The 18,188-nt window shown below is 36.7% G+C and overlaps 1 protein-coding gene across 1 annotated transcript in view; it reads left to right on the top strand.

Moving 5' to 3' along the window:
- Window positions 1-18,188, top strand: part of THSD7A (thrombospondin type 1 domain containing 7A) — a 254,351-nt gene that overhangs the window by 59,065 nt on the left and 177,098 nt on the right. Inside the window, exon 3 of the mRNA XM_054514269.1 lies at window positions 5,954-6,502. Within this exon, the coding sequence (XP_054370244.1) occupies window positions 6,331-6,502 (172 nt within the window). The 5' untranslated portion in view covers window positions 5,954-6,330. The remainder of the gene's footprint in view (window positions 1-5,953; window positions 6,503-18,188) is intronic.

Genomic DNA, 18,188 nt, shown 5'->3' with positions numbered 1-18,188 from the left:
CATTATGTTCCACTTTTGTACCCAATCTTATTTTGTTTCCCCTCAGCACTCTGTAAGCAACTGCATACTGGGATCACAGTTACAGAGGAGGTTCTAGGTTGTGCAGGCTTCTCTTTGGAGGTTGTGATGGGAAGAGCACGCTGATCATTGCCAGCACAAATGAAGTTAAGTTTTTTCCCCAAAACAGGGGTTAACAAAAGTTTTTAAGTGAAAATGTCACCATTTTCCTCATGCATTTCCCCCCCTTTTTTAAGGCAGAAAAAGTAATGGAGCCAGTTTTGATCTTCCCAGCCAGCTCTCATCTTTGGATAGGATCTTCTTCATGTGGTTGGCATTGAAGCCAGTGTAATCTGGGCAGCAAAGGACAATGTTTATTCACAGTTTAAAGCCATAAAGTAAAATTAGGCAGTTTAATCTGACCTTCTTCAGTTCTTGGACCATTGCATTTCACTGTGATATTGATCTGTTTAGCAGAGTAGCTTTTGGTTACATTACCAATTCAAAACTAACATTTTTCTGGAAAACAAAGATGGTAAATACAGTTTTTCATCATGTATTTTGATCCAAAGCTGAGTGCCCTCCTTGATAAATTCATTGATCTCTTACTTAATTCTTCTAGCTTGATCTCCCAGCAAGCAGACATATTTCCTGGCTGTACCTCAGTACCTCAGTGTGCTTTCCTTACAAAGAATACTTGTTTTCTGTGACTATTTCATGCCAAGTATGTTGATTTTGTTGCCTACTTTTTTTTTTTTTTTGCAATTGAAAAATCTACCCTATACCAATGAAAGAATGGCTATGAAAATGTCTAGGTATGAAATAGATTAAAAACCAAACAAACACCACCCTTCACCCTCCAGTATAATGAAACAATAAAAAAAAAAACCTTAAAAAAGATCAGTCCAAGAACTGCTATCTTAACTTAAAAAAAGCAAAGAATTTATAAAACCAGAACTAGATGATAAGATGTTTCTAATCATTTATGTAAGTAGAATCTTCAATAATTTTTCAAAAATAACTTTCTTGTGGCAATTTTTTGTAGTAATCAGGAAACACTGAAGAGTTTGTGTGCATTATTAATATACTCCAGTCACTTTGTACTTGTAATGCTTTCTTACTTCTCTGCAGCTCACACATATAACTCTTTAAGTTCATAATTTGTTCTCCAAATCCATGATCTAAAAGAATGAAACAAATTCAACAGACAGGCATTGTGATACCTCTAATGTTTGCAAAAATAGTTATTCTGGGAAAACCATAAATAATTGTACTACTTGTATGAAAGAGGCTGGGTGGCTTTTGCTTGTCTGTTTTAAAATTGCAAGTTTACAAAGGGGATGTGGCATAAAAACCCTGAAAGGGTAAAATCAAGACCTCTTACCTGCTTTGAAAGCAAAATAGGCATTTCCAATAGCATGACATGGTCGAGTGTGACACCTAGAGGCCATATGTTTAGGATTCCTAAACGATAACTTCAGTGGTAAGTTTTGCACAGCATGTGCAATTTTGGACTTAAAGACTGGAGCAGGCATATTTTGAAAAAATAGCATATTTTTTTTTTTAGATTTTTCATTTTTAGCATATTTTTGTGGCTTCCCTGACTAGGATCCTTAGCATTGATACAAAGAAAAATAAGAGACTTCTTCTGAATCTGGTAAAGAATTCTTAATGCTGTGCAGCAAAGATTAAAAGAGCCCTGTGTAGCTTATTCCATCCTGAAGTACTCAATATCTAACAAAATTCTTGCAGGCCCCATCTGAAGAGAATGATTACAATATATTTGCAACTGTAGTAAAATATTTTCATGAATTTCAGGCTTGCACAGTGCAGAACTAGAATTTTTGGCCCATGAGTTTGTCAGGGAATGCAGAGAACAAAAGCTTCTTTTAACTGTGAATTATTTAGATCATGGATCTTACAAGGAAATATACATATAAGGGAACACACTGTACCTTCCTAACTTCTCTAAAAGTTAGGGAGGCAACCATGTCACTGCATCCCATGAAATGGATATATCCAAGGGCATTCCCATATGGCAACAGAACCAGATCAGCATGTTACAAGTTTAGAATACTTATCAGAAATATTTGTTATTCTATTATCCAGTGGGCATTTGCTATAATAAACTCATTATAACCTTAGACCTAAATGAATAGGAGCTAAATGATAGGTGACTTAGTTGTTTTTGGCAATATTTGTTATTTTCATACCTAAGAGAGGGGGAAAGGTCTTGGAGATTAATCAAAACTAGCACAGTTCAGATGAAGAGAACTTTCACTTTTCTGCACAAGAGATAAAATATTTTTTCACTCTCTAGAATTTGGGCTATTCTAGTACTCATTCTGGACGATTTTTTTGTACTAGTCTAGTACTCATGCAGCAGAGATGGTTTAGTGGGGTGCTATTGTAGAGTTTGTAAAACATCTTCTATAGATCTACAAAAATTACCTGAAACTTCTCTAAAGGTTTCTGTTTTGACCAGTCTGAAATTGAAGGCAGAAGAAAGTGATGCTGAGCATTGCTCTTTGTTGTGTACTGCTTACTCTAACAACAAATGTGTGTATATCTTTAGTAGTCTTTGCATGCTTTTTGGCCTTACTATGTGTAGAAATACAACATCATCAGGATATAAGGTAATATGATCCTGAAGCTTTGATTCATGGCTTTTCATAAAGAGAAGGGTGTTAGCATGGGACTGCCTGGTAGCTGAGGAATACTGCCAGCCTGATTCTGTAATGAAATATTTATCTTATCATTTCTCTCTCCAAAAAATAAGAGGTACTTCAAGCTTACTTTGTTATCCTCTAACTCTTTAATGCTAGGAAATGTGAGCAAAGTTATTGGAATATTTCATGACTAACACTTTGTCATTTTGATAAAGGTCTTTGAGGTTAGTCATACTTTTTGAAGAGAAGTGAAAAGGTGCTAAGTTGTCAATGATTTGTTTGAGTAGTTTACAGACTTCTTGTAGCTGTTGTGCCTCAAATAAAATAATAGGATTATTTAGTTTGGAAAAGATGTTTAAGATCATGGAGTTCAGCCACTGACCTATCTCTGCCTAGTCCACCACTAAACCATACCTCCAGGTGCCACCTCTATGTATAAATATATAATTGTATCTCTTGAGTCTCACTTGTTGGTGCTCTAAGGAGCAACAATTGCACTATTAAGTTTGTGATATGCATACTAATGTCAGTTGTAGTTTATTTCTATGCTTTATCTAGAAGCTTCTTCTCAGAAATACTTAACCATTTATTTGGGAATGTCTAAGCCATAAACAACTGATAAATTATGATTGTTAAGTATATATTAGAAGTTTGACAGTAGGCTGGAAATAGTGCATTGTTTACTGGAGGGAGGTCCCACGTTCACTGTAGCAAATAAGAGGATAATAGGGCATCAGGTACTGGAAATGGCTAACAACAGCATTCCCAGAAAGGCATGCTGATAGCAACTGAAATTTAAAATCAGGATATATTCCCTCTTTTTTGAGAAGTCTAATTCCTGCAGTTAGGCTGGGGAGGTTGTTTTTGGTGTTTGTCTTCAGGCACCAGCCTACTCTTTGGCCTGGGGAATCACTGGCCTTTCCCTATCCTGAGTAAAAGATGAGTGCATGTAAGGCATAAGCAACTGAGTCCCAAAACCAGCTCTTCAGAAATCCTCCTTTTTTCCAGACACACAAATACTTTTGCATAATAAATATTCCTTCCATTTTGTCTCTGTGACCTATTTCTGAACAGTTTTAATTCATTATATCTTCTGACAAAAAAAAAAGTGGAATTATTCTTTTGTGGTTCATTGATTTTGTGACTGATAAAATGGTAAAACCATAAAAAGTAGTGTGAAAATATTTTACTTTGATAATCTGTATTTTAATAGTTTTGAAATATGCAGTTCTATACTTGCACAAATATAAGAAAATATTTGAGTGTTTGTGTACATGTGCTTACCCTCTCTCATGATGCTGCTTTGTTCTGCTGTCAAAACCCACTTTGATTCATTGTGCCAACTACATGGATGATCTGTTCCCTGATGATGTTTCCAGATGATCTGAGTCACGTACAAAATATTCTCAAAGGCTTTCTTTATACATTCATTAAAAATTCCAGATAGAATCCATTGTATTTAATAACTCTGAAAAGGGTGCCTTTTCCCCTAGTCTCTCTATAAACTTGAGTCTTCCTCTCATGCATAGCTCTGGCTAAAAAAGCCCATGTTTACTTTTAATTTTTCAAAGGAATCTATAAGCTACATATGTTTTAAGTATGCAAGTCAATACAGCTATTGTTGTAGATTTCCTGAGGTTTTGAAAACTTCTTTAAACCCTTAGATTCTTAATCCTACTTTTCATAAATTGTGAAGCTGGCATTATTTTTATTATGTTGAATATTTTCAAGTCCCTCTGCACAGCTTGTTAAATAATGTGCATGTGATTAACACGGATGTGGCTTTAAAATTGATGTAAATCAATGAACTCAGAAAAAATTTTGGTTTATATCAGTGTTCTCTCTAGTACAAGGCAAAGGCTGAAGAGGAAACCATGTTTTCTAAAGCTAATACAGCATGATGTAGAAGTGAATAAAATGTATCTCCTGAAGTGCTTTTAGCTGAGGGTACAAGTTCTGGATCAGGATGATATAAATTTGTTAAGATCATGGCTTTCTATGTATCCCTTATCAACCTATAATCTCCTGATTGTTGCCTGTTTTTCAACAGCTGAGGAACAGTAATCCACACTTGCTTATCTCTCTTAATCACAGCCTCATGGTGCTATAGCTCCCTGAGCCTTTAATTCCCTCTTAGAGGCGTAACAGAGTGGAAAGTAAACAAAGACGAATTTGCAACCTTCAACATTGCTAATTTGCTCTGATGTCAGAATATTTAAACAGGCAAGGACTTGGGAATTATTTGATCACAACTGATTTTAATCTAATGCATGTGAAAAGGCTGAGTCTGGGAAGGTTGTGCAAAATGACAGGCGTCCCAAGAGAGGTTGACTGAAGGTTTCTTCTTTAAACAACAATAGCTCCATCATTTTTCAACTCTGGGTCCTGTGTTCTTACTGTGTATTTTTGTTTGCATTTTTAATGTAACTTTCTGAATATGATATTGCTTTTCTTGAAAATTCCTCATTTGCTTCCCAGTTTATAGGTGTCAGAAGCCCAATCTTTAGGCTTGTTATAGTTTCTGTTCACTGCTTAGTGTGTGGGAGAGATAAAGATCCCTATTTAAAAAGCTTTGTCTCTCTCCACGTTTTTGTACCATCTTGACAGCCTAATGTAGCCTGCATACTTTCATATGTAAAATGATTGATAACTTGATCTTCAAATTATTTTAAATTACACAGTTGACGTTTATGCATGTATATGTGTGTACATACTTGCTGGATAAGAAAGGATGCTATCTTGTGTTATATATTATGTGCACACTTCATCTACCACAGAGGTGATGGGCTTACACATACATACACATTATCATACACACATATTCATCTTTCCTCAGAGCAGATAGCTGTATGCCATTACCTGAAATAGATTGGATAAATACATGCAAGACAAGGTAGTGTTTTTACTTTTTTTTTTTCTACATTTTCTTCAATTTCCCTTCATATGGTCTTAATTGTCTGTTCAATGCATGTGTAATCACTTGTTTTTTTGTTGTTTACAAAATGGTTAATGCAGCGTACATGGTATTACCAGGACAAATGTCTGATGCTCTCTTAATTGTTATATATTGTTCTGTTTATATCTGTTCTGGTTGGATGATTTGTGTTTCTGAAGTATGTCTGATGATGATTTCTTCTTTTCTTCTTAGTGTGTATCATTTGGGATATTCCGGGGAGAGACGTGTCTGGGAAGCCAGCCTTTTGCAGTCACTCTCTGCACTGAGATTAGAGCGCCGGGCTATTTGTGTTCCTCCTCATCCCTGATTCTCTGTCTCTCACTCTCTCCAGCTGGTGTAAATGACTGCTGCTGCCTCCCAGAGCAAGATAACCTGCTCAGTCAGCTGGAGCCCCCTGCGGACAGCTGTCTCGCTTTTAGCTGATGGAAAACTGCTATAAGCGCTGAATGGAAGAGCGTGGAGCAGCGACCATACCGGCACGAGGAGCTGCTGCAGCAGCAGCAGCAGCAGCAGCAGCAGCAGCCGGAGCCAGCGAGGACTCTATTGTTCCCTGGTGTTAAACAGCTTTTCCTTTCCAACTGCCATGCACAGCGGCGGGAGAGAGCTTTGCGGTCCCTTTCTCCCCGCGAGGAAATTCTGAGGAGGGGCGGATCGTGTGAGGAAGGTTTGGTGGCGGTGCTGCGGGTGTCGGAGGCGGCTGCGGGCGGCATGGGGCTGAGCGAGGGGAGCGCTCCCCGCCGCCGCGGGCCGGGGGCTCCTGCCGTGCCCGCCCGCTGCGGGGCAGCTCTCGGGCTGCTGCTGCTGCTGCTGCTGCTGGCAAGCTGGGACACTCGTGCGCAAAGTGAATTTCAAACTTCATCCGTGTATTTGTGGAAGACCGGTAAGTCAGGGTGCTGTGATATCGCAACAGCAGCGTGTTGAGTTTTTGTTGTAAGTAGTGACCTTTTTGTGTGCTTTGTGTATGTGGAGGGAGAAAGTTAATCTAAAATAACTAATGTTTACTGGCAGGATTATAGGGGGAAAATAGGTCATCTTACAGGATTCCACCATCCAGGCAAATATTACAATTAAAAAACTCCACATTTTAGTCTGTGGCACTGTTACTGGGATCTCTTATATATTTTTAATTCTGTTTAGCAGCTCTGTGTTGTACATAAAGGTTAGAGCATTAGTGCCTGTCATCAATGAGAAGGAACAATTATTACAATTGGAGTCAGCATCGTTAAAAGTGCTCTAAACATATTGAATTTTCACAAAGAAAGATGTGATTCAGCACATCTAATCTTTGTGTCCTGTGCTGACATCTAATATATTCAGTGTGGTAATTGATGGGGAGATGGGTTTGTTAAATTTAGGTTTATTCCACGGTATATAGGACACGTGAAAGCTAATGATGGATTAGGTGAAATAATCCAAGTGATGCCAGATCTCATAACCACAGAGCCAAAGGCAAATAGGCTATGTGGATTCAGCACCACAGTAGATGGATAATTTCCCCTACTTTGATCCTAATGAGTTACGTGTCTGCTTTAAAGATTGCATAGTCATAACAGCGTTTCAACCTTAACTCTGCATTAAAAATCAGTGGGGAATTTTCCTGTGTCTATTAATATATTACATTAATTCAGGACTTAAGCAGTGATGAATATGTGCATTTTAGTTGTCTTGATAGAGTTGCAGTTCATATGTAAGTAGAATCAAACTCTCATTTAGAAAATTTAAAAATTTCTGACTGGGAAATATTTCACATTGGCTTTGGCAGTTAGCTTATTTTCCTGTATGTTGCCAGGAACAAAACAGTCCAAAAAGTAGTAGATTTGTTGAAAAAGTGTTTTTTCATTAAAGGCTAATACAATAATAGGGGAGATTGCAAATTAATCATTTGTCTGAAAAATAACTTGGAGAAGACAGTCTCTTTCCTAGATGGAGGGACACTGCTTTCTGCCACAGAAGCAGATCAATTTACAATTACAGTGATATCCTGAATTTTTTAAGAGGCTCCATCTATCCAGCTGCTCAGGGAGGAGATTAAAAGGAAATTCATTTAAACAAGAAGACAAGCTTTCCAATAACACTAGAAAGAGAAATATGAAGAAGGGAAAATCCTTTGCAACTTTCACTTCTGACTGCAAGATGGGTTACACAACGACAGTGACCTTTTTTTCCCTTTAAACTGTTGACAAATTAAAAACAATTTACAGTTCCATTACAGATCTGTAAATGTTCAACACACACTTAAAAAGAGGTGATATATATGCACAGGTTTATGGAAAGGCACAGTAATAATATAACATTTTCATAAAGCATTTCACATTTACCCTAAGTTGCTAGGCATCAGCAGAATAAACTCTCCAGCATTTTATTATGTCTCCATTTAACAGTGTAATGGATTGTATTTAAAAATATTAAAACAGTTTGAGGATAATAATAATTCTAGTGAACTACTACTTTAGAACACATGCAATCAGTTCGCTATGGACTTAACTCCCCTTACTTTGCACATGGTACACGTGCTCTGAAGTAATGTCAGCTAAACCAGCACCAAGGAAACTGTGTTGGCTTTTGTCTTCACCCCCTTTCTCCCTTCCTGACAAAGACTGCTCTTAAGAAACTTCGTGTAGGACAGGTATGATCCAATTACTTCGCCTGATGAAGAGCTAGCTCTTCCCTTCATCTTTTCTTCTGTGACATCTCTCCCCTGTTTTGCCTACAGTAAGAAATATTGCAGCCATAACATCAGTGATGAAATGGAAACAAGATGAAAAACAAGTAATGAAAAACAAGAGTGGCTCTTTTCAGATGATGAAAGGCAAGATGCAGTGAATAAGACACTGCATCTCTGTTTGGCTCCAAATTAAATTTTTCTGCTCTTTTTCTCAGCTGTGTATTGAATTCTTTTGTTTTCCCTCCCTCCAGTCGTGGGAGGATCTAGAAAGTGAACTGGAAGAATTGCTGGTCAGTGGTCTGAAGTGACATATGTGGTATGGGAGGTACAGAGGTCAGCTAAAGTATCAGAGAGAAAACCAAAACTGAACAGTAGTGAGCTCATGCACTTCAGATAATATTTTCCTTCTCCTTCTGTGAATGAGAGAGGTCAGGAGAATGTGGCTGAGACTTTGTCAAGGCAATTAGCTGGATTATAGGCCTTTTGGGACCTCTTGTGTCCATTTTTTGAGAACCATGCTATTTTGGTATTGAATTTAGTCTGTCATCAGCTTTTCTAAGTGCTGTTCATGACTTGCATCTGTCTTGTTTTTATTTCTAAAGGTTTATGAAATAATGTCTACTCTGTGTCTTCTATACTGCTTTACTGCATTATGTTTTCTTAAGGATGCCCTTGACAATAATGTGCAATGACTATGAGGTTTGAGTTGAGGCATGCTTTGTTTTATATAATAATAGTTTTCTTTTTATGTTTTCTTATGTTTATGAGGTTTGAAGGGTTTTTTTTTTTTTGTTGTTTTGTTGGAAAGAGGGGAGGAGTGTTCTAATTCAAATTTCAAGTGTTTGCTTTCAATCCATGAAAAACTCTCAGAGGACCTGATTTCCTGATTACTACCATCCTCCAGTCTACTGCCATAAAAATCTGAGGTTATTGCAATACTCACTTTAACCATTTGGGGGTTTAGTTATCTTTGATTCAACATATACAATGTAGTGAATAATTGCTTTGAGCAGGGAAGTTGAGCTAAAAGTTATCTCCAGAGGTCCCTTCTCTAATTTCCACCCATCCTGTGATATGGGTGCCATCACTGAGTCATTTTTACTGCTCCAGCTGAAACTGCTTTGAAATATTGGCTTTTGTTACTTTTTTTGATCTCTTGAGAGAATGGCTATTTGATGTTCTGGTGTGTTTAATGGACCTTCAGAGTTTTGAATCACATTTTACTGAGCACAGTTGATTGTAGCTTCAAGTGAGTGAACTAGGTTTCTCACCAAACTTTCTCATTCCATTCTGTGCAGACCTGGCGTATGCATTTTATTCAGTTACAAATACATAGTTGGTTCATTTTGTGTGGTCACTGGGAAAGCCATCGTGGTTTTTAAACATAAATTAAGTAAAGTGATGAAACAGCAAGATTCCCAGTGTTGAGTCATGGTGTGGATCTGGTTGATGATCTGAGCTAGACAGCAGCAACTTTTAGCCACTCATGGAAGAGAAGTTGTGAAACTGGAGACCGGTGATTATATTGGTGTGGGGCTGACACAGACTGCCAAGTGTTGAACTGTTTTTGTTGAAAAGATGTTTAATGGCATGTTTTGTTCATCAATAATTTTCTTTCTCTGATTTCATTTGCAATGACCAGTTGTTTGCTTCAGGTTCTACACAGCAGCACTGAACTTCTGTGAGTTTCTCAAATGCCATTTTTATTCTACCTTAACTTTTATGATTTGCTTTAGAATTTTGCCGAATATTATTGAATTTAATCTGAAGGGGAGTTGTCAAGACCGGAAGAAGGCTCTTCTCAGTGTTGCCAAACAATAAAACAAGAGGCACTGGGCAGAAACTGATGTACAGGGAGTTCCATCTGAATACAAGGAGGAATTTCTTTACTGTGCAGGTGACCATACACTGAACAGACTGTCCAGGGGGGCTGTGGAGTCTCCCTCACGAGATATTCAAGAACTGTCTGGATGCAATCCTGTCCTGTGTGCTCTGGGATGACCCTGTTTAGGTGGGGAGGTTGGACCAGATGACCCACTGTGGTCCCTTCCAGCCTCACCCATTCTGTGATTTTCATATTCAAAGACACCTTATGATCTTGTGATACTGCCCACCATAGGCTAAGATCTTGTTGTATCTGTAAGTTTTGCAGTGACCCATGTGATGACTGCTGATTCTTAAATGAAGATACCCATGAAGTTGTCACTTTTTTCCCTTTACATGAAGATACATATTTTTCTTAGTCTCTCATGTCATCATGCAGGACATATATTTACCATTCCTGTACACAACTGACTAAGCATAGGTGCTTCTTGCCCCATCAGAAGTCTCTTACTTCTTTCTACCCTCTCTTTGATATGTTTTTGTAAAATGAATTTACATGTTGATCTGTGATGTGCTGTCAGTGTTGGGTGTTATGCTTGCCTACAGTTACTATGAGATAGATATATATATATATTTATATATATTTATATATATTATATGCAGATTAATTACTGAAGAATGCGCAAAATCAGCAAGGTTTGATCACATTAAAATTGTATCTTCCAACAGCTTGAAATGGTGCACATAACACTTTTGAAGTGGAAGATGCAGCATTGGATTAATATTTCTGTAACAAAAGAAGTCATGAGACAAAAATCCAGGAGGCAGTGCCTTTTCCAGCATTATTTGTTTTGAAGACTTGATCAGATCTCAGATAGTATAGATTGGTGTAGCTTTGCAGAATTATTTGAGATATCTGCAACTGTTGATACTGAGACTGGTTATTGGTATAACAATTGCAGTTTGACTTTTTTCCCTTGTTTTTTAACTTGAAATGGGCTTTCTGTGGGTAACAGCGCTGTTTTAAAATTAAAGTGGAAGGAGGAAAAAGGCATTGTTTCCTGAAGAGAGCAATTAAGTATCTGTATTTTCCTGCTTGTGTTGTGTCACCTAGATGAGAATTGGTCCTTGGATGATAACTTGCTCAATCTTTGATGCAGTCAAGAATTAGAGCAAAGGCAATAATGTGTGTGGGCAACATACAGAATATCATAGTATTTTGGGGTAATGGAGGCCTGGAGTGAAACCAGGGGCCAGGTGGTTTCTACTGGGGACAGAGGGGTGTTGTAAACTCCGCAGGCAAGAGCTCTTTTTAATCACTTTTTGATCTTTTTCAGACAGTATCTGTATGTGATTTATTCTTGTTCCATTACCTTGGCAAGAGGGTTACACAAAGGCCTCCTAGTTCCAGAGCCTATAAACAAATGTTTTCTGTTTCAAGGTGTTACTTTGGGATCTTGTAACCAAATCTCACTTCACTGCTTGATATGAGCTTTGGTCTCAATACTCTTCTGATTTTCAACCTCTTGGTTTCCTACTTACCCATAGAGAGCAGCAAATGCAACATCTGCACAATTGCATCCCTGTCAGGTTTTACATTCTAAGAGCCAAATCTAGTTTAAAAATAGTTTGGTTTCAAAAGTGGAATTTTTGACAGTTCTGAAATTCCTCTTCTAACATCTTTGGTGCCTAAAATCCATAAAATCACAGAATTAAAAGTCTGTTTTATTTTCCCTCTGTATGACCCCAGGACTGTCCTATTTTCACTGCATTGAGTGTTCCTATCTCATATTAATGCCTGAGGAGGACAGAAGTCCTTCCTAGGACTGGCAATCCAGCAGGCATTTCAAATTGTATCTAAATACACACTGACAGGAATTATCAGAAGGGAAGAGGGAAAGAGAAAAATTACCTAACCAAACCTCTGATTAAAGCAAGCCTTCCAAGGGACTGTGTCATCTTGAGCTGTTCCATTACATAGGTGAAACTCCCCCATTTGTTCCAGTATTTCTTCTTTTTTTTTTTTTGTTTGTTTGGGGTTTTTTTGTGATTTATTTTTTAAATTTTTTTTTGTTTGTTTTTAAAGCCTGAGTAAAGACTCCTTGCAATAATTGCACCTTGAGACTGAAGACAGGTAAGCCTGTGTCAGTAAATGGGAAAATCCTGATTTTAAAGAGATTATGCAGAAATGATCTGAAGAGGAGGATTAGATGCTAGGGAAAATGCTAAATGCTAAAACTAAAAGATGTTTTATCTTGAGGCCTAATTGTCAGGAAGGGAATTCACATATGATGATGAAAGAGGGCAGTGAGGACCTCTTCAAGGGAAAATTAAGCCCTAGTTATGGCATGGTGAACTTCAGCTGGTGCCTGCATATCCTTGAGGAGAGAGGTCTGTCAAGATTTTTAAACTGTCATTGATTGTAAAAGGTGTTTGGGGGGATTCATCTTTTTGATTCTCTGGTCTTCAGTTACAGAATAAGATAAAAAGAATATTAAGAAAAACTGTATTTCATCACCTTTTCAAAGAATAAAAATTATTCAAGCAAAATGTGCTAAAGAAATATTACTGCTAAATATAAATGATCCTCTAGGATAGAATCTGATTAAGTGTTGGTTACACATACACTGCATAAATTCATATTAATTAGAATTTATCACTTTTATTACACTCTGTTATGTGCATCTAAGCAACCACACTCTTTGCTGTCATCTCACAGTTAAATCTGATTTTGTTGTCAAATAGGGCTTGTCTATGTGGGTCTTGAATAAGGACATATTCATTTTCATTAGGCATGTTCATCACTGTTGCTCTTTGCCCTCATTTATAAAATACCCTTTCAGATATTTTATTCAAAAGAAATTTTGCAAAGCATGTGTTAAGTCTTTGATTAATGCAAAAGACTTGTAGTGCAGCCTGGCAACAGAATATTTGGCAGAGATGCAGAAAATGGGTTCTTTAAGGAAATTATTTATAAATGTTGTTTAGTATTCTGTCGTTATTTAACAAAATCAAAGTAAATATTTAAATGTTTGGATAAAAATGTTGTGCTGTGAAATTCTTTTTCTTATGCATCTACTTTGCCATATTTGAAGTAGGAAAATAGAAAAGTGTGGCTGATATTATAAACCTCTAGTTAAGATAAACAAGTACTATATGCTAGGGTAATGGTTGATTTCACTTGGAGGATGGCATTTTGAAGCTGTCAGAAAAGTCAAAAATTGTAGTTGGTAATGTTGTACTGGTAGCAGAGGATGTCTGGATTGTTTTTAGCAAGTGCCCTGAAGTGCTTATGCTAACTGGATCAGCTCAATCCCTCAGCTCATAGGGATGCTGGAATAGGAGAATGCCTCAAAAGCTATGGGTTTTATTCTGCAGGCTGGGATCCAGTGTTGAATTAATTCAGGTTTTTTAATACCTTATAGACCAGGGTTTAACTTTACAGTTCCCTATTTCACTTGATGTCATTTTTTATCCTGTGTGTCCACCGAGTTCAGATAACAGAAGTGTGTATCTTTTAACACAGTAACTCCAGATTTAACAGAATGCCCAATTCCCATAATAGAGAGTACAGTATTATCAAAGACAAGTAAGAATCAATATTTTGAGTTAAAATTTTCTATGGTATAAATTAAGTTGTGCATTACACTTTGTATTGTAAGTAATTTCTGGGGTAAAGGAAAATACATATATTTATCCTGTTTATTGAAATGTCCTGGATTCACGTGTCTTTTTTTATTCTATTCTTCTGTGGTCTCTTCACAAACAAGTCATCTCTTTGTAACAGGGCAGATTGACCTTTTTTCTGGATGCATGTCCAGTCAAAATCTCTGTTTCTCTTTCATAGACTAGCGAAGCTGAAAAAAGTGGTGGGTTCCTTAGGTGGGTAGAGATATGTTAAAATTGTCAGTAACAGAAGTTTAAGATCTGGTGGGTTTGTGTAGCACCACAAGAGAAGATGATGGGCTGACAGAGCCCACAGTGGGAGGCAACAGTAGCACTGGCTTAGGTTCTATTTATGGCTTCTTTCTTCTTATGTCTGTTTCTGTCTAGTAAGGCAGAAAAAATATATGGAGTCACTAAAGTAATGGAATAATTAGAAGAGAGAACCATATAGAGAAATCCTAAGGATTCATATTATTGGGTAAAAGTTTTCCTAAATAATCACAATTTAAATAACTGTACTATGTAGATACTAAAACTTAGTCAAATTAAATGCAAGCACTTTTGTTACTGCTAGCACAAATTATTCTCCCCTGGGAAATCCCAATGCTTACCATTTTCATATGAGTGCTGTGTACAGTGTTAAACTTATCAGTGTCTGGAATTTCAAACAAAATCCAACAGCCATTTTTTGTAGCAATCAGCACGTTCTCAGCATTAATTAGCACTCTGAGTTTTGGTGCTGCTGACATTGCTCAAAGTCATCAGTAGACCACAATAGCTGGAGGTTTTTAAATTGCTTTCTGTACTTTGTGAGCATTGCCAAGATTGTTTTGGCAGTTTCATGTCCGTGGAGTAGAGAGGGAAAATCTGGTGTGTTTGCATGGATTCAGGGGAGGAGTGCCATGAGATGCAGGCCTTATTGAGTGGCTCAAGTGGAGGTGTCTTGTGTGATCCCTTGTGAATGATGTTGCTAGAAAGCAAGCTTTCCAATGTCCAAATACCAGTGAGAGATTTCCATAGGTACTTTGAGGGGGAAAGAGATTGTGTGACCACTCCTCGCAGTGTGTATTATATAGAGAGTTTGAGGGTACTAATTGGAAAGGGTTTCTGATGTAGTGAGACAAACATTTTTAAGATTGATGACATCCACTAATCCAATAAGAAATTTCTTAATGAGGGACATTATTACTTTCTACCTCCTGTATCATGCAAAATGGAATGTTTTATTGGTGAACAATGGTATAACTCTCCTCATGTGTGCTGGAGAATAGCTATTTTACCACTGAGCCATTAGAGAAATCTCTATTTCTTTAACGGAACAGAGAGAGATTGTTTTATAATGACTTCTGTTTGTACAATGCCTAGCCCAACTGAATTATCTTCATTTGCTGGTGTTCCATGTTCCACAGCTTTATGCAAAACAACATAATTATGACTTGTTAAAGATGCTGTTTACAAAGATCTGAAGATAATTTATTAACATTCTAAATGAGCATCCAAATAACATCAAGTAGTTCAAATAGCTGATATCAAGATGCCATACTAGAGGATACTGGAGGAGAGAATTGTTTTCATAAGAAAATAACATCATAAAAAACCTTGGAAAGCTAATTCTCTGTGTGATAGTTCCAAAATTCGTTGTTGGGGGAAGATATTAGGAGAAGAGGCGTGTTTGTAAAAGTTACTTAGCATTTCTGCATTCAGATATAGCAGTCATGCCTTCTTCTTGCAAGTAGCAAAACTTGTTTTGAATTTCATATGAATGTGCTTGATTATCCTAAAAGATCACTTGTGTTGTGTAAAATTTTGCTTCTTTTGCAGTGTTCTACCGGTGGTTTAATCAAATACACGTTGTGAGGAATTTTTTGCTTGATTTAATTTTCCTGTGGTTTTCAGACAAATAATTCTGGGGTTAGAGGAAGAGGGTGAATGACATGGCTGCTGAGCTTGCAATTTTTAAGAGCTATACTTTGAAGGCTGTCATTGAAACAGCTTTTTTTTTTTGCTTGTTTATTTGTTTGTTTTTGTAATCCTAAATGAAGTTCACAGTCAGCATTGCTTTTTAGATGGCAGCATTTAGAAAGACTGACTCGTTCCTGTAAGGTGTGTTTGGTGCCATGCAGGAGACAATGAAAGGAAGAGGAGGAAGAGTGATAAAGTGACAGAGCATGTAAGGAAGGTTTGTAGTCTTTAACTTGACATAGATGAATGACTCATGACTCTCCATATTTCAACTTGATATATAGATGTCAACACCTTGAGAGTAGTTTGGGTACCTGAACCATAAAGCCAGGAAATTCAGGTTATTTTCTGTGCTGTACTTCATGTCATTGTAGGGAGCTGCAGGAAAATGTTATTGTCTGTGCTCTCTGAAACTTCACAAAGTACATTTCATGACAGATTTGTATAGGTGATTGATATTTTCTTCCCCTCTATGTTAAATCTACTTTAAAAGCTTTATGGAAGAACTCCAGGTGATGAGCACATGTACTGATTATAACTGAGTCTTGGCGCTTTTGTCACAGTACAGATTTGAGCTATTCTACCAGGTGTACTGCCAATTACACGTGATAACAGTAAATTTAAAATTGTGAGTTTGTTGTAAAACTACAGTACAACTTGTTTTTTGAGCAAGTATCACTTTTTGCCTTTTTTATCTTAACTCTGCAAGAAGTTAATTTTATTGCTCTGAGGATGTGATGTAGTGAATGCCTTCTCTTGTAAGAGTCTCTGAATTTTCTAGATTACATGCTTCATAGTTTCTTTTGAGCTGTATACTGCTTAGTTTCTCTCTTAACAGGGAAGTAATAGTTTAAGGGTCAGGGTCCCCAGAAGCCAAATTGGGCAATAAAGATTTTACTTTTTGGATGCAGAAGTAGGTATTTAAAATAGGTATATTTTGCTAAAGCCTCACATGTAAAAGGAAATTGATGGATAGAAATGGAGTGACAATTCAGTGAACTAAAAATTCCTGCCATGCATGCAGAAAAAAGTCTCTTGAACAATCTGTTGCTTACATAATGTCCTCATCACTCTCATTTAAGAAATGGGTTTTCTCATACTGGTAAGAGAATTATTTGGAGACTCGAAAGAGACAAACCATTGAACCTGTGTCTCAGAGGAAATGACATATTGCTGTTCACATGTAGATGCTATTGTTTGGTGTAAGCCATTTTAAGAAAAATGGTAGATAATTTGCTTGTAAAGTAACTTATGTGTCTTTTACAAAGGTTGTGAATGTGCCTTGTGAATTTGCAGGTTTAGCTCATTAAAGGCACTTTTCTGTATATAAGCCCATGTCTTTCTAAGTATGTTGTTTCTCAGACAGTATAACACACTGCTATCCAGAAACTTCTTGTTGATGTTACTATTATTTGGTTTTATTTATTTATTTATTTATTTCTATGTATGGAATACATTCTGTATATAATCCCATGAGAGTGATAAGTAGCACAACTACAGGCAGGTGTTTTTTAACAAAATATAGGTTTAAGGAGAGGGTGAGATGAAGAAAAAGTGCAGTTTAATTAAAAAGAAAATGTTAAACGGAAGAATAAAGAATTAGTTTTCAGTCTTGTCATGCCTATATTAGTTGCTAATGCAATTCTGCATTGCAATTTCACTCCCCTTTAGGACAGGCATTCATCACATTTTATGCAAATATTACCAGAGAGAGTTATTTTGGAAAGAAAAGACAAAATATATTAAGAAGCCATAAAAAAGATGCCCTGCTTGCTGTGTAATGAATCAGATAATACAATGCCTTTTTGTTAACTGTTTTTTTTTTCATTGAGAGTATATAAAAAGAAACAAGCTATCATTAGCTAAGGCTTATTAAATCTTCAAATGTTATTAAAGTAGTTTAATCTAGTCAGGGCATATCTGAAAAAACAATGAAACAACCCCAAATATATAAATTGGAATGTAGACCATAAAAGATATCATGTCAAATAAAAAGATATATAAATCTTCTGTGTTCTGTAATTTCACCTTTGTCTGGAGCTTAGGCACAGAGTTCACATATTTTGCTGCGATTGGTTATAAAGGAGGAGTCCACTTGAAGTAGAAGTGCTGCTTTTGGTTTTGAATTTTTAAAGTAAAGATGAAGAAGACTCCCTGAAGAGAGAAATTCATTAAGAAAGCCAAAGACTTTTTGGAGAATATGTTCTATTCAGGGTGGTTTTCTGTTCTCCACTTTGTATGTCTTAGAGCATACTGGAGCTTCTAATAAAAAAATAATACAGTTCATTAATGTGGAAAAACTTCTGAAAGTAGCTACGGTCTCACAGCATTCTGGGAATTAGTTTGAACATAATTGGTTGGATGTCAATATTAAAAAGCACTCCAATGAAAAAGAAAATGCTCAAGCTATGATAGTTTGCTGCTTCTGATGAAAAATTTAATGAGGCTG

This window comes from Molothrus ater, chromosome 1 (assembly GCF_012460135.2).
Source record: "Molothrus ater isolate BHLD 08-10-18 breed brown headed cowbird chromosome 1, BPBGC_Mater_1.1, whole genome shotgun sequence".
NCBI lineage: Eukaryota > Metazoa > Chordata > Aves > Passeriformes > Icteridae > Molothrus > Molothrus ater.
The sequence above is the reverse complement of the archived record's forward strand: the minus strand, read 5'-3'. Positions and strand labels throughout refer to the sequence as shown.